The sequence below is a fragment of the Babylonia areolata genome, chromosome 3 (genome assembly GCF_041734735.1).
Source record: "Babylonia areolata isolate BAREFJ2019XMU chromosome 3, ASM4173473v1, whole genome shotgun sequence".
Taxonomy (NCBI): Eukaryota; Metazoa; Mollusca; class Gastropoda; order Neogastropoda; family Buccinidae; genus Babylonia; species Babylonia areolata.
The window spans coordinates 45,260,252-45,274,794 of NC_134878.1; the positions used below are offsets into that span (position 1 = coordinate 45,260,252).

General features: G+C 38.4%; 1 protein-coding gene across 1 annotated transcript in view; it reads left to right on the forward strand.

The window, feature by feature from the left end:
* The window catches only part of LOC143280581 (diphosphoinositol polyphosphate phosphohydrolase 1-like), a 40,109-nt gene extending 32,303 nt beyond the window's left edge, over positions 1-7,806 (forward strand). The window contains exons 3-5 of the mRNA XM_076585284.1: positions 987-1,071; positions 4,581-4,714; positions 5,618-7,806. Coding sequence (XP_076441399.1) covers positions 987-1,071; positions 4,581-4,693 — 198 coding nt within the window. The 3' untranslated portion in view covers positions 4,694-4,714; positions 5,618-7,806. The remainder of the gene's footprint in view (positions 1-986; positions 1,072-4,580; positions 4,715-5,617) is intronic.
* Positions 7,807-14,543: the final 6,737 nt, after the last annotated feature.

A 14,543-nucleotide genomic window follows, 5' to 3' on the forward strand; every position in this document is an offset into this window, starting at 1 on the left:
AGACTCAAGCTTGATTACAGTCTTAAACGGTGCAGTTTATTCAGCTTGCAGACTTAACGTCTGGAGTGCTTGCGTGCTTTCGCTGTCTCTCTCTTTCTCTGTCTGCTGTCTCTCTTTGCCTGTGTGTCTCACATACATGTTCACACATGCACATGCATGCACACACACGCATGCATGCACACATGCATGTACGCACACGCGCACACACACACACAGAGGCACAAAAAGTGTTGCCTAGTACTACTTGAAAAATAAGAGTACAATCACACTTTTAAAACTATGGTATGAAAGTAAAGCAATAGCAGATGTACTCTTTGAGTCAAGAGGATTAAGTGCAGAGTTGTATGGAAAACAATTATGTGCTAACCCATTGACTGATTGAGACACAAGACATGTGTGTTAGATCACTGAAATCAGAAAATGTTGCCAAGTCAAGCCAGTTACTCTCATCAAAGCCAAGTATGCAGTTCTACAGTTCAGTGCAGATGATATTTATTGGTCATGAATTTATGATTTTATTATACACACCTGAAGTCAGGATATGTCTGGTATTTTAAGCTTTCCTTGTGTGAGCTTGAGTTCTTTGACAAAAGAATTTGCGCTTTGTTAATTTCTTTCACTTGACAGTTTTTATAAGACAAAAAGTATAGCGACTGCATGTTTTATTTGTAGCTTGTTTTAATTTGCACAATATGTGCGCTCACTCGCGCACACACAGACACACACACACACACACACACACACACACACACACACACACGTCACTGAGCTCCACTGAAGTGACTGCAGCAGTACAGGGTCAGTCCAGTGGTGCGTTCCCCTCAGGGCCAACATGTTTTGAGGGCACCCATAGATTCACTGAACCGCCGGTGATGAATAGAGTTCAGTCTCTGACAGTAGATAGGCACAATGTAAGCGTCAATAATAAGAAAATAACAATTTATGTAATGAATATCTTCTTTGTTTTTTTTTTCCCTTTGTTCCAGAATGAAGAGCGCAAGAACCGGACATGGGTCTTTATATTTCACACCAAGGATTTGCTAGATGACTGGATTGACTTGCATCGCATCAGTAAGTTCAAGGACGGAAAATGTTGAGTGTGTAGATTGTATAAGTTACTGTCTTATAAGTACATGACTGTATATTACTGTATTATTCATCACCATTTGATATTGGGGATGACTTTGGAATCAAGATTTATGTGGAGTTCATATCACTTTTGTCTTCTGAGCGCGCAAGCACACTGGTGGTTTGATAATGAATGTATTATTTGTGTTATTGCATTATTACTCTTAATTGCAGCTTACATGAATTTGTGCTTCTTGTTGTGTAGTGCGTTTTATCATTCAGTGTACATGTGTGTGTGTGTGTGTGTATATATATATATGGAAGAACATGTAGCTACTACTTTTTTTTCTCTTTCTTTTATTCAGAAATTAATTGTGTATATTGATTTGTTTACCTATCAAAAGCAGATTGGTCTAGATTTTCACCATGGACAACTTGCTTGTCAACGTGGATTCTTGTACTTTGTTTCTGCACAAGATTCAGCACTATATAAATACCAGTATTATTATTATTAAATGCATTTTTCACACAGGACTTTAGTGTCTTTTTCTTAAAATCTAAAACAAAACAAAACAAAAAATATATAAATATATATATAAAATGGCACCCAGACCTCTTAACACCTTGTGGCAAGGGGAGAACAAACCCTGGCCATACAAGACTCCAACCACACACCTGGCCTGGATCTTCTTCCTTGCTTCCTGGGTAGGAATGTTATTCACAAGGTCGCTGCTCCATTGAAGGTTATTCACAGCCAGGTATCACTCAGGGAGGGGGTCACATTTCTCTTCAATGGAAAATGAAGAGGCGGATGGAATTACGGATTTTGGATTGTTAACCCTTTTGCTGCCAGGAAAATGTGAAATCTATTTGCCAGGGTAAAAAAGGGTATAAATTTTCAAAAAATTCTGTGCTCTTTGTTATTTGTTATTGGAGAAAGACCCATAAAAGTATTTTCTGAAAGGTAAATGAATAAAGAACACAAAACACATGATGTTTTCCCATTTTTGACACACTTGTGTAAACAAAGTGAGTCTATGTTTTAACCCGGTGTTCGGTTGTCTGTGTGTGTGTGTGTCTGTGTGTCCGTGGTAAACTTTAACATTGACATTTTCTCTGCAACTACTTTGTCAGTTGACACCAAATTTGGCATAAAAATAGGAAAAATTCAGTTCTTTCCAGTCATCTTGTTTAAAACAATATTGCGCTTCTGGGATGGGCACAAAAAAATAAAGAATGAAGTCTAATTATATGCAAACTGCATTTACTGTTATATTTATATTTTTTGTATTCTCTAAACTTGGCACTTTGATCTGATATTCTGACCCAACAGCTAGAGCAGTCATTATTATCATTTTATGTTCAAACAGGAACTTCTTTTGCTAAGCATGGAAGTTTTATTTATTTTGCAAACGTTTTGGCGCAGATAGTAAAAAAGGGAAATTACTCTGTAATGCTAGTGGAGTTAATTTGCTTTAAACTGATCTTTCTCATCTTAAACATTACATTTTGAAACAAGAGAGGCAAGGCCTTCAAGACTCACTTGTGATGCACTTTTTTAAAAAAAAATCCAAGCTTTTTATGTATTGAGTATAATTTCAAAATGTAATGTTTAAGATGAGAAAGATCAGTTTAAAGCAAACTAAGTTCACAGCAGAGTAATTTCCCTTGTTCTACTGGCTACAACAAAACGTTTGCAATAAACAAAGCTTCCATGCGTAGCAAAAGAAGTTCCTGTTTGAACAAAAAATGATAATAATGACAGATCTTTTGTTGGGTCGAATATCAGATCAAAGTGCCAAGTTTAGAGAATACAAAAAATATAAATATAACAGTAAATGCATTATACTCAATACATAAATAGCTTGGATTTTTTTTTTTAAGTGTATCACAAGTGAGTCTTGAAGGCCTTTCCTTTCTTGTATAAATTTTTAGTGACATGCTGTTGTTTTGAAATTAGGGTTTTGTTTTTTGTCACATTTTCAACTTGTTCATTACAAACATTAGTCAGGTAATTTGCATTAAAACATCATATTTTCTGGACAAATGGATATCTGCACACACAAAATCATACTAGAACAACCACAATAAAAAAATTTTTAAATTATAGAGAGATAGATACACAATGCATTGTGACTTCTCCAAGTGATAATGTGGATGAGAGGCCACACCCCCTCAGTTTCCACCCCACTCCTCTTCACCCCTCTCACAAGGTCACTTTATCATTTTCTCATCAGACAGCATTGGCTGAGTGTCAAGAAAATCGCTCACACTGTGTCCTGCTAATAATTCAGTCACTATCTGTCATCTGCTAAGGTTTGCACAACCGGCATCACTCACTGATAGTCATATCTTGGCCACTCTCATGATTGCTCCCTTTATTTTCTATCAAATCGTCCTATAAATGATAATCACTGTCTTCTTCAAATTTACGCTTCAATTCTTTCTGAGCATCAGCTAAAGAAAGCAATCTTGGTTGATTAAGTTCGCTATGATCGCTTGTCTTGAGCACGGCGTCAGTCCGACATTTTGTTGAGCGAGCGAGGAGAGGAGCCAGGCAAACACCGGGACAGTAACCCAGCCAAAACATTCAAATAAAGGACTGCCTCATGACGTAGATGGGGTTTCTAGCTATGAATAGAATCCACAAAGATTCCCCAAGCTAAAGCTACCAGCATTTTTGTCAACGAACTGAACGCAAAGCAAGCAAGGAAAAGTCGGAATGTTTCGATGACAAGTTATCTCGTCATTGTGGCAGCGAAGCGTACATGCTTGCCATGACAAGTTATCTCGTCATATAGGCAGCCTAAGGGTTAAAGTAAACCTTTGGTTGGTAGGTTGATAGGAGTTTGTGGCAAGCGGCCAAGCCTTTTGTGACGTTTCATGTTTCTTGTGTGGGAGTAAGGAGAGAGAGCCAATCCATTTCATCCCAAGAAAGACTTTACTATGTTTTCCAAGGTGCTGCAGACTGACAGAGGGTTAAGTCAAGAAGAAAGTCAGGCTTGAAACAAACAGATTTGGTTGTTTTTTTTCCCCTATTAATGCATGTGTGTGTGTGTGTATGTGCGCTTTGGCAGATCGCAAACAGCAGTGATTTTCCCTGGCGGAGGCCCCGAAACAAATAGATATAAATAGATATAAATATTACCAGTGTGTGTGTATGTGTGTGGGGGCGCAGATCACTAACAGCAGTGGTTTTCCTTGGTGAAGTTCACAAAAGACATTAGTTTTCCCTGGCAGAGGCCCTAAAACAAATAGAAACAATTTTGTTTTTGTTTTTTTAGTAATGTATGTTTGTGTGTGAGCAGATCGCAAATGGCTGTGGTTTTCCCTGGCAGAGGCCCCTAAATAAATTAACTTTTTTTTTTTTTTTTTAGTAATTCATGACAGTGCGTGTGTGTGAGGGCAGATTGCAGGCAGCAGTGGTTTTCCCTGGCGGAGGCCCCAAAACTAGATATCTTTTTTTTTCTTTTCTTTTTTTTTTAGTAATATGTATGTGTGTGTGTGGGCAGATCGCAAACGGCAGTGGTTCTCCCTGGCGGATGCGCGGAACGTGCTGAGCCTTCACAAGCCGGCACAGTGCAGCTACATCGACCTGCTGCTGGAGCAGAGGGCCAAGAGCTGATGACGGCGCCATGGGGGACAGGTGCATGGAGGCCATGAGGAGGATGTTGGGGGTAGAGGGGGGGGCTGGGGGCCGGGGGGGCCTGAGGGGAGGCGGGGGGGGGGGGGGGGATGATGAGGGAAACGAAATTGGCAGACTTCACTGGCAAGAAGGGTCTGCCTGTCGGTGGGTCTCTGCGTGTGGTGGTGGCAGGAGGGAGTGAAAAGGAAATCCCATGACAGCTCGTTGAGCTGGGGGTTGAACCACTCCTCCTTGGCTGTGCTGAAGCTGAAGGATGGGAAGGAGGGACAGTGTCGAGTCTGTGATTCCTGGATTGGCCTGGTCATCATCATCATTATCATCATCGTCATCATCATCGTCGTTGTTGTTGTTGTTTAGGACATGGTTGGTTGGTTTCCAGGCAGTTCAGTTGTGTGCGTTTGATGTTTTACCCTCTCTTTTTTTTTTTCTTTTTTTTTTATTAAGCATGGTGTAAATTTTTTTTTTTTTTGGGGGGGGGGGGAGTCAAAAGAATATGGTTTACTTTCTAGAGTCAAGGGGTTAGAGAGGATACCGATGGGGGAAGGGGTTGGTAGGGAAGGCTGAGATGAGATTTGTGTATTCTTGATGTGTGCAAAATATTACCCGTGAAAAAAAGGGGGCGGGGGGGGGGGGGGGGATGTGCATAGAAAGTACAAGCTGCTCTTTTATTTGTTTTTATGTATTTATTTTTTGTTATGTCTGTACCCTTGACAGTGGAACAGGGATCATTGTTTTGGTGGGATTCAGAAACACCAAAACAGTAAAACGACAAATCATATGTAAGTGGATGCTTTTGAGTATATATGCAGTATGTAACTGATACCAATAAATAATTGTAGTATGATTGTATGATGACCATTGGTTAGCCAGCATTGATATTTTTATCCCTGTGATTCCATGCAGGTCCCAGGATTGCCTTCAGCACAGATGGTTATGTTTTCCCCAGGAACTGAAGCACAATTGAATCAGTTGGACCAAACAAACAACAGTACACATGTCAGACAGGAAGATAATTGCTCAAAAGAGATAATGTGCACATGACAGACGACAGGGTATGTTTATCAAAAACGGTGGTGTAGTTCTGGGTATGTCCTGGGTTGTTGTTTTTTTGTTGTTGTTTTTTTATCTTAATTAAGCTTTTGTGTGAACAGAACTCTGTGTAGTGACTATTAGTTGATTTCCTGCTATGTGTGTGTGTGTATGTGTATGTATGTATGTATGTGTATATCTATATTTGTACATTAGAGAGAAAGAGAGAGAGATAATTGTGTGTGTGTGGATCTGTGCTCATCTCTGTCAAACTCAGATTTAAGATGAATTGTCTTTTTCTCTTTTTCTGATAGTTTTCTTCTTTTTTTTTTTCTTCTTTTTTTTTTCTTTTTTTTGTTTTTTGTTTTATGATGTTGTTTTTTTGTTTTTGTTACTGTGAATACCTCCATCGTTGTCTTCATGAAGTTGTTGCTCAAAGGAACTTTTTTTCTTTTTTTTTCTTTTTTTTAAGCCTCTATTAAATTTGAGCAGTATTTTGACATTTTTAAAGTATGAAGCTAGTGACTGCAGGGCATTACCGACAGCATCCAACGAACCAACACAACACAAAGTAATGTTCAGAAATTAACCTCGGCCATTTATTAAAGGTTTGCCATGTTTGTAAGCAAGCATAAGCATGTTTTTAACTTGCTGTTTTTCTGCTTTAAAAGATACAGCTTATGTTTCTGTTACACAGACAAAGTGTGCTTTTAATGGACAGCATCTTTTAGAGTTAAAGAAAATGTTGACCTTTTGATATGGTTGAAATGAGTCTGTATGAAGATGAAAACTAGAACAGATCAGTATGTATGATGTTGTGCTGAGCCGTAGCTGGTTGACAAAAGGTAGTGGAAAGGGAAGAAATGAGAACTGACAATTGCACTGTCACTGACTGACAATGGAAAGGGAAGAAATGAGAACTGATGACAATTGCTCTGTCATTGACAGACAATGGAAAGGGAAGAAATGAGAACTGATGGCAATTGCACGGTCACTGATTGACAGTGGAAAGGGAAGAAATGAGAACTGATGATTGCACGGTCATTGATAGACAATGGAAAGGGAAGAAATGAGAACTGATGATTGCACGGTCACTGATTGACAATGGAAAGGGAAGAAATGAGAACTGATGATTGCACTATCATTGATAGACAATGGAAAGGGAAGAAATGAGAACTGATGATTGCACTGTCATTGACAGACAATGGAAAGGAAAGAAATGAGAACTGATGACAATTGCACTGCCATTGACAGACAATGGAAAGGGAAGAAATGAGAACTGATGACAATTGCTCTGTCGTTGACAGACAATGGAAAGGGAAGAAATGAGAACTGATGACAATTGCTCTGTCGTTGACAGACAATGGAAAGGGAGGAAATGAGAACTGATGACAATTGCACTGTCACTGATTGACAATGGAAAGGGAAGAAATGAGAACTGATGACAATTGCTCTGTCGTTGACAGACAATGGAAAGGGAAGAAATGAGAACTGGTGACAGTTGCACTGTCATTGATAGACAATGGAAAGGGAAGAAATTAGAACTGGTGACAGTTGCACTGTCATTGATTGACAATGGAAAGGGAAGAAATGAGAACTGATGGCAATTGCACTGTCACTGATTGACAATGGAAAGGGAAGAAATGAGAACTAATGACAGTTGCACTGTCACTGATTGACAATGGAAAGGGAAGAAATATAGAACTGATGGCAGTTGCACTGTCACTGATTGACAATGGAAAGGGAAGAAATGAGAACTGATGACAATTGCACTGTCGTTGATAGACAATGGAAAGGGGAAAAAAAATGAGAACTGATGACAATTGCACTGTCATTGATAGTTCAGTACAGGCTGTAACCTAACCCTACCCCACTGCCACTGTGTTTGCTCATGTGTTTTCAATGAAGGTTGTGGAAAGATTTGTGGTTATTGCTTGTTGTGTGACTGTGTTAATCCGTTTACACATATCATTCAGTTTTGAAACCAAAATGTCCAAGTATCTTGCGTAATTTCCCTTTCAGTTTTAAATATAGCTGCATTTGTAATATATATATATATATATATATATATGTGTGTGTGTGTGTGTGTGTGTGTGTGTATAAATATATATATGTATGTATAGAGAGGGAGAGAGAGAGAATCAGTATTTGTTGTCCCACCCCTTTTTTTTTTTTTTTTTTTTTCCAATGTGTGATTTTTCACTTTCCGGCATGTAAGTCAGCTTTCCCACAAACTGCAAATGCACACATCATCATGATGTGTATAAAGATATTCTAGTCTCTTGTCTTGCAATGGCCCAATGAGGCGGCTGGGCCTTCTGATTAAACAATAGCAACAACAAAAGATTTTTTTTTTCTAAAATGTCCAGTGTATTACATTTGATAGCACTTTTCCTCCACCTCCACTGCCACACGATCTGCTAAACCCAGGTGTTATATTTCCGCTTGTTACAATTTCTTCCTAAACATGCCATTTCATTGGGCTCATATCCAGAATCTGCCGAGACATGTAGTAGAGGTGAGTTTAACAATCTGCTGGCTGACACCCTTAAGATCAAGTCTTGGTTCAGCGAAGGCTGCCACAAAAATAATGGGTGATATGGGAAGAGTCTCAGAAGCAATGTAAGGGGGATAATTGTACAATGACTTACTGCTCTTTCCGCAGGCAGTGGCGTTGGCAGCATGTGTGGTTCTTTATTACAGAAAATGATGTTGTTCCCACATACCAGTCATGATATTATATGCCTTTTTTTTGTTGTTGTTGGCCCCCCACTCCCCCAAGTGTTAACAGCAGCTGGGGTTTATCAAAACTGTGATATACAAACTGGAAACAGTAAAAGAATTGATGATAAATTTGCATTGTGCTCATGATATGATGAATTTGACTTGCTGATCATCTCTACAAGTGTTGGTCTCTAAATAAGGTGGAGCCAGTAATTTCACGAGTCTGTCCACGTGTCTCAGGATTAGTTTTAACCCCTTGACTACTGCTGATGAGCATGCTTGTCAGCGAAGGGCTGTCACCTCACAGAGATAACACCAAGCTTTATGGGTAAGTCAGCATTTCAGACTTCTTGCTCTTGGGACTGCATTACTGCCCTGCAGTGAAAACCAGTGACACCATGGAAACGTGTACAAAAGGAAGTATCTACACTTTCCAATTCATGCCACACTACTGATGTCATTTCAGGATTCAGGATTCAGTAGTTAAAGGGTTAATCCTGTCCTCACAACACAAACTCGGCACACGAAACCCACAGCCTATCTCATCCAAGTCGCCTAAAGTCACTCCCAAGCAGAGGACAGTTGCCCTTGCGCTATTGTAAATCGTTTGTATCAGATGACGTTTTGGAGTTTCAGGTTTATTCTATTTTTAAGCATAATATTTTGTCTTCCGTTACTGGTCGGTAAGGAAAAAATAGTTGAAAAAAAAAGAAGAAGAAGAAGAAGACCAACACTTTGTTGGTATCAAGGTGATCAAAACATGAGGTTGACATTGTACGAGACCTGTACTAAGTGTGATACCAGTGCATCTCTTTGAGGCTTGAGAATAGGCCTTGAGGGGTGTTAGGATTCGTTTAAGTAGTCCTTAAGGTCTTCTTTTTTTCTTTTTCTTTTTAATAAATAACATAAGGGGGTTTTTTGTGGGGCTTTTTTTTCCTTAAAAATATTTTAAAACAATTCTGTTGGTGATTTTAACGAAGCACAGCAAAAAAAGTTCCACTTGAGATAGGAAGGATTTTAAGTGATAATAATAATGATAATAATAATATTATTATTATTATTATCACAAAAGGATCATTCTATCCAAAAAATCATCCATGTAGGAGAATGATTCATTCAAGAAGAATAATCTTTCATCCAGGTTCTCAATGTAATAGTTTTATTAGATTTTAGGGGTTTGAAAGGTTGTGTTTTCTTTCCTGTGTGTTTTTAATTATGTGATTAAAATCCTCCATGAACCCTGACGAATTTGACAAATTGCCTTTGGAACAATCAGAGTGCGTTCACATAGCATGCTGTGTGCATAGTTCCAGTATGTGAAGAATGAATGACACAAAATTTTGTTTTAAACGAAACTTGTGACTGCACACCTCTGCAGTTAGCAACAGCATATGGTGTTTGAATGTGTAGCTGAACACTTGAACAAAATGCAGATGATCATCTGGTCAGGTCTGTTACCATGCATGAGCTTTGCTTTTATCAAACAGATTTGTATTTGGTGGGAATTTTATCGTTGCATTGGATTTATTCTGGACTTGTGACTGGAATGCTATAGTGACTGGGAATGAAGTGTTCATCCAGTTTGAAATCTCTTCTCTGTCCAGCATTTTGGTGGTGGTGTGTTTTTTTTCCCTTTTTTTCTCTCCTGTGGAACGTGAGTTACTTCCCTTGCAGTGGTGCAACTGTTCTTGCCTGGACATTTATTCATTGACTGCTGTTGATGAGTAGTCTTATCAGTGAAGGCTGTCATGTTACTGAGCTTTCCGGTTAGGATATCAGTCATTATTCTTTATAGTTATTTGGACTTTACCCTCTAGGGACTGCACTACTTTTGCGGAGTTAAATTGCGCTTTAGATTCATTCCAAACTGATCTCATTTCACCATGGTTCAGCAATTAAGGGGTTACACTGTTGATCATTAGTTTGTATGAAGATAAGAAATAATAACTACATTAATGTTATGATGATTATTCTTGATGTACAGGCTGATGTTTTATGTAAATCGGGCTTGGTAGTTGTACAAATACAGTTCAGGCTGCTTAAATCCAGGCAGGTTGTGGTGTTGTTAGACAGAACATATTTTTGACTTGGCATTTAATCACAGCCTACCTTACCAGCCCTTTTGATGTTGTATGTCCAAGGTACATACACGTCATTCCCCCCCCCCCCCCCCCCCCCCCCCCCCCCCCCCCCGACCCCAATCAGAACCCAGTGTGTTTGCTAGACTGTTCAGCATTCCATAGTTAGTCCCAAGACAGCTAGCACTACAGTGAAATGATCTTGCCAAATACAGCAATAGAGTCTCGCTTTTGACTGCAGCTGTTTTATCTGAAATGTTGTGACGATGAAAGTGAATACAAAAATGTCTTCCTTGCTTTAAAATACAACACGTGTGCATGTATTTATTGGTTTGTTTTCAAAGCGTCAATAGTTTAGGTTTATACTTGACCAGTTTTTTTTTTAAAGAAATGGAAAGCTCTTCATCGGAGCTTGATTATATGATTTCATGGGGTCAGCATGATCTTTGACTCAGGAGGTACCGTGACAGAATTGGTTTGGCCTTGGACTTTTGACCCAGTGTCCACCAGTGTGATACCAGCATTCTAGGCCTCGTTTTGTCATGGTGTCGCGCGTGTCCTTGGAAAAGGCACTGTACTTCTTCTTTCTTTTTTTTCTCACTTCACCCTGGTATGAATGGGTACATGACTTTAGTTTGAGGAGGTTAAAACAGTGGGAGGAAAGGATTAGCCTTCTTATGCCAAGCCCTGGACACAGTGAATGAATTCTGAAGGGGGGAGAGAAAAAAAAAAGCAACACCTGTATCAGTAGTCACAGAATTTTCACAACCCGCATAACAGGCTTGTACATGTCAGGAAGATTTCATCGGATTGCACAAAACGAGTACTAGACTGACGAGTCTTGTCTACATTTATACTCTTCTTTTCTTTTTTTTCTTGTCTTCATTGATATTATATTTTATTCAGCCCAGCTATGTATGACAATGTTTGATTTTTTTTTTTTCTTTATCTCCTGTCTCTGTCAGAGCCAAGTTCACATGCTTGTTCTGTAAACTATGAGACTGTGTGTGTGTGTGTATTTAGTTCCTTGCTTTATTTTTATGCTTTTCATCATCAGGTCAAACGTTTCTCTAACAAGTGAATGAATAACTGTGAAAATATTTGGTGGAGGGGAAAAGTATTAAACTTTTAGATTCAGTAATCCATGATAACCTTTGCATGTGAGAAGTTACATACCACCCAGTAGTATAAATCAACTATTTCTGTCAAGAATCTGCTTTAGGAAAGAAAAAAAAAAAGAGGAAAAAAAATTCCAACTGCTTTTAAGTTGTCAATGGAGATCTTATTGTGCAAATAGTGAACGTCAACAGTGGTTTAAAAAATTCAAAAAGTCCAACCTGCCTTGAATTAATTCCTAGGTAAACATGAAAGGTTTTTTTATTTGTTGACGAAACTTTGTCATTTTTGTTTGTGTTATCTGATTTGCAAGATGAGTGTAAATGAGATATTTACTGATTCGGAGAATGGGAATGTTTTATTTTGTGTGAAACTACAGCACATACGTTATAGTGCTTTGTTTGCTAGTTTCTTTTCTGTTTTGTGAAACAACAAACTAAATTTATGTGCAGTTGCTTTTGTGGGGGTGGGGAGAGTAGGGGTTGTACATCATTTATAATGTCCTTCACCTGATCTTTTGAAACACAACAAAAACTTAAATCCAATTTGTTATATAAGCATCGTTACAGCTGAAGGTCATAATTTTCATGGGTTTGTGTGGTTGGGTTGGTCGGTTTTTTTGTTTGTTTTGTTTTTTGTTTTTTAAGTTCGTGTTGGATAGATCTGTTTACCTCCTCTCACTGACCTTCCACCCTCTCCTCCTCGAGTGGTGCTGAGTTTTACAATAGTACTACAGAGTGCATCACAGGGCTTAGGGCCCCAACAGAGTCGTGGAAGTCTAGAATCTAAAGTCTTGGGGGAGGGAATTGGAAGACCGTTTCCAAGGCTGGAAAGCACTGCTTTTCTCTGCAAGATCTGGAAAAAGTAATAGACTTTTCGTGGTACTCTTCCCCCACAAATACTGAATTGAAAAAGATTTTGTTTATGTTTGAAACAAAAATTAAAAAATTTTAAAGAGAGAGAGGGAAAGAGAAAATGAGGGGAAAAAAACAAAGTCAGTCAAAATGATGAAAATTAATGTCAAGATCTCTCAGGTTTAGGGAAAAAAAATCGGCAACAGTGTTTGTTGAACACCCTAGTATACTCCCATTCACTCTCTTTTTCTTACAATCTCTCTCTGCGATAATTGTGTCCTTTTTATTTACAGTTCCTAGATCAGTGGGATAAGTGTTTACTAAGGGACATTGTTACACAAGCCAAGTTAGTGCTGCTAAGATCTCTTGTGCAACTCTTGGTTGTGGTGTTGGAAAATAAGTTTGAACTTGCGACTGTACCGACAAATATCTGTGTTGTATTTACGTGTTTAGCTTCTTTTAATGGAGTGATCTCTTTTTCCTCATAAAACAAATGTATTCTGTTTTATTTTGTCTTGTCATTTTGTAAGTCTGTCAGTATCTGATGGGTGGGTGTACACTGTTACAATATTACTGTCTGCTTGTTTTTAGTACAACAAGCCTTCACATATGCTGGATGAAATTAAAGAAATGGGTGTGGGATGGGTTGGTTAATTTTGAGTTCAGTCTTCAGTACAATTGAAGCACTTCACTGGTACTTCTCTTTGGAGAATTGAAAACACTTTTTTTTTGTTTGTTTGTTTGTTCCTTTATACCTCATCAGTGTGGTGTTCTTGCTGTTCTTCTTTGTTGGAAGTGTACTGGATGCGCAATGGTTAGTTCTGTTAAAATCCACAAGATTTGCTCACAGAATTTCAGAGTCAGGAGTTGTGTTGGTTATTTCTCTTGATTGTCGTTTTGTTGTTTGGAATAGTTGTTTTGTGGTGGGTTTTTTGTTTGTTTGGTTTTTTTTGATTACTTAGGGGGTTGTTTTTCTTTTCATTTTTGGAGTGCATTGTACATAAAGTGTCTGTTCCTGTTTTAACTAAGATTCCATCCTAATTTTATAATTATGTTACTCCTTGAATTACTTTGTCCTTGCCTGTAAATAGTTGCTGTACATTGGCACTATAATTTATCAGTCAAGGAGTAAACTTAGCTGTGAAACAATCATTGCTTTCCCAATTTGGTGACAATGGAATTTGATTGCTCATTGATTTTAAAATCTTGATTGCCTACACAGAGTCCTACCAGTGGAAGAAAATAAAAATTTTATTTAAAAAAAAAAAAAAAAAGGTGTGGGGTGGGGGGAGTGTGTGTATAACATGCCTTGTCTGATAATGATGATGCCAGTGAAGATAGTCCGGCGCTTAATCTCCAGAGCATGGAAAAAGCAGACCAGAGCTAAACATTTCTCTCTCTTTGTGCCATTCAATTCACTTTTCCACATCTTCATGTACCAATGCACAATTATTTTGTCATGAAGACCTGCAAAGTGAGTTTATTTTCTTCCTTTTGTGTTTTGATGAGTATGAGCAACATGTTTGCGATATAAATAAATTCAACATGTTGATGCATTTCTAGCATTTCTGCATTGCTTTTTCTGATTGTTTTGTGAAGGAGAGGGGTATGTTTGCGTCACCAGTATTTTGCTGCAAATGCTTGAACTGATTTAACCTCACATAAATAATGCTCTAGTCTATATAATGCATTTTACACACAAAAGTTGCTCTCACAATTAATTTTTGGTAACATATTCCCATCAGTTTGTTCACAACACACACACATACCTGTGCACATTAGTTTGTTAAGAACTGTAAACATGAGTTGTGTACCGGCCCAGTGTCAAGCAGTCGGCACATTTGAATTACACACATGAAAAAGCTTCTGAGCGCTAGTATTCATTGCCCCTAAATTCAGTGGATGTGGTATGTGTGTTTATTCATTAAAGTTTCCTTAATTAACATCTAATCATGAAAGTCTTCTTTACCTAACACTCGGACAAGCACTTCAGACACGGCATAGGTAAGAAAGACTTTGTCAGTCACA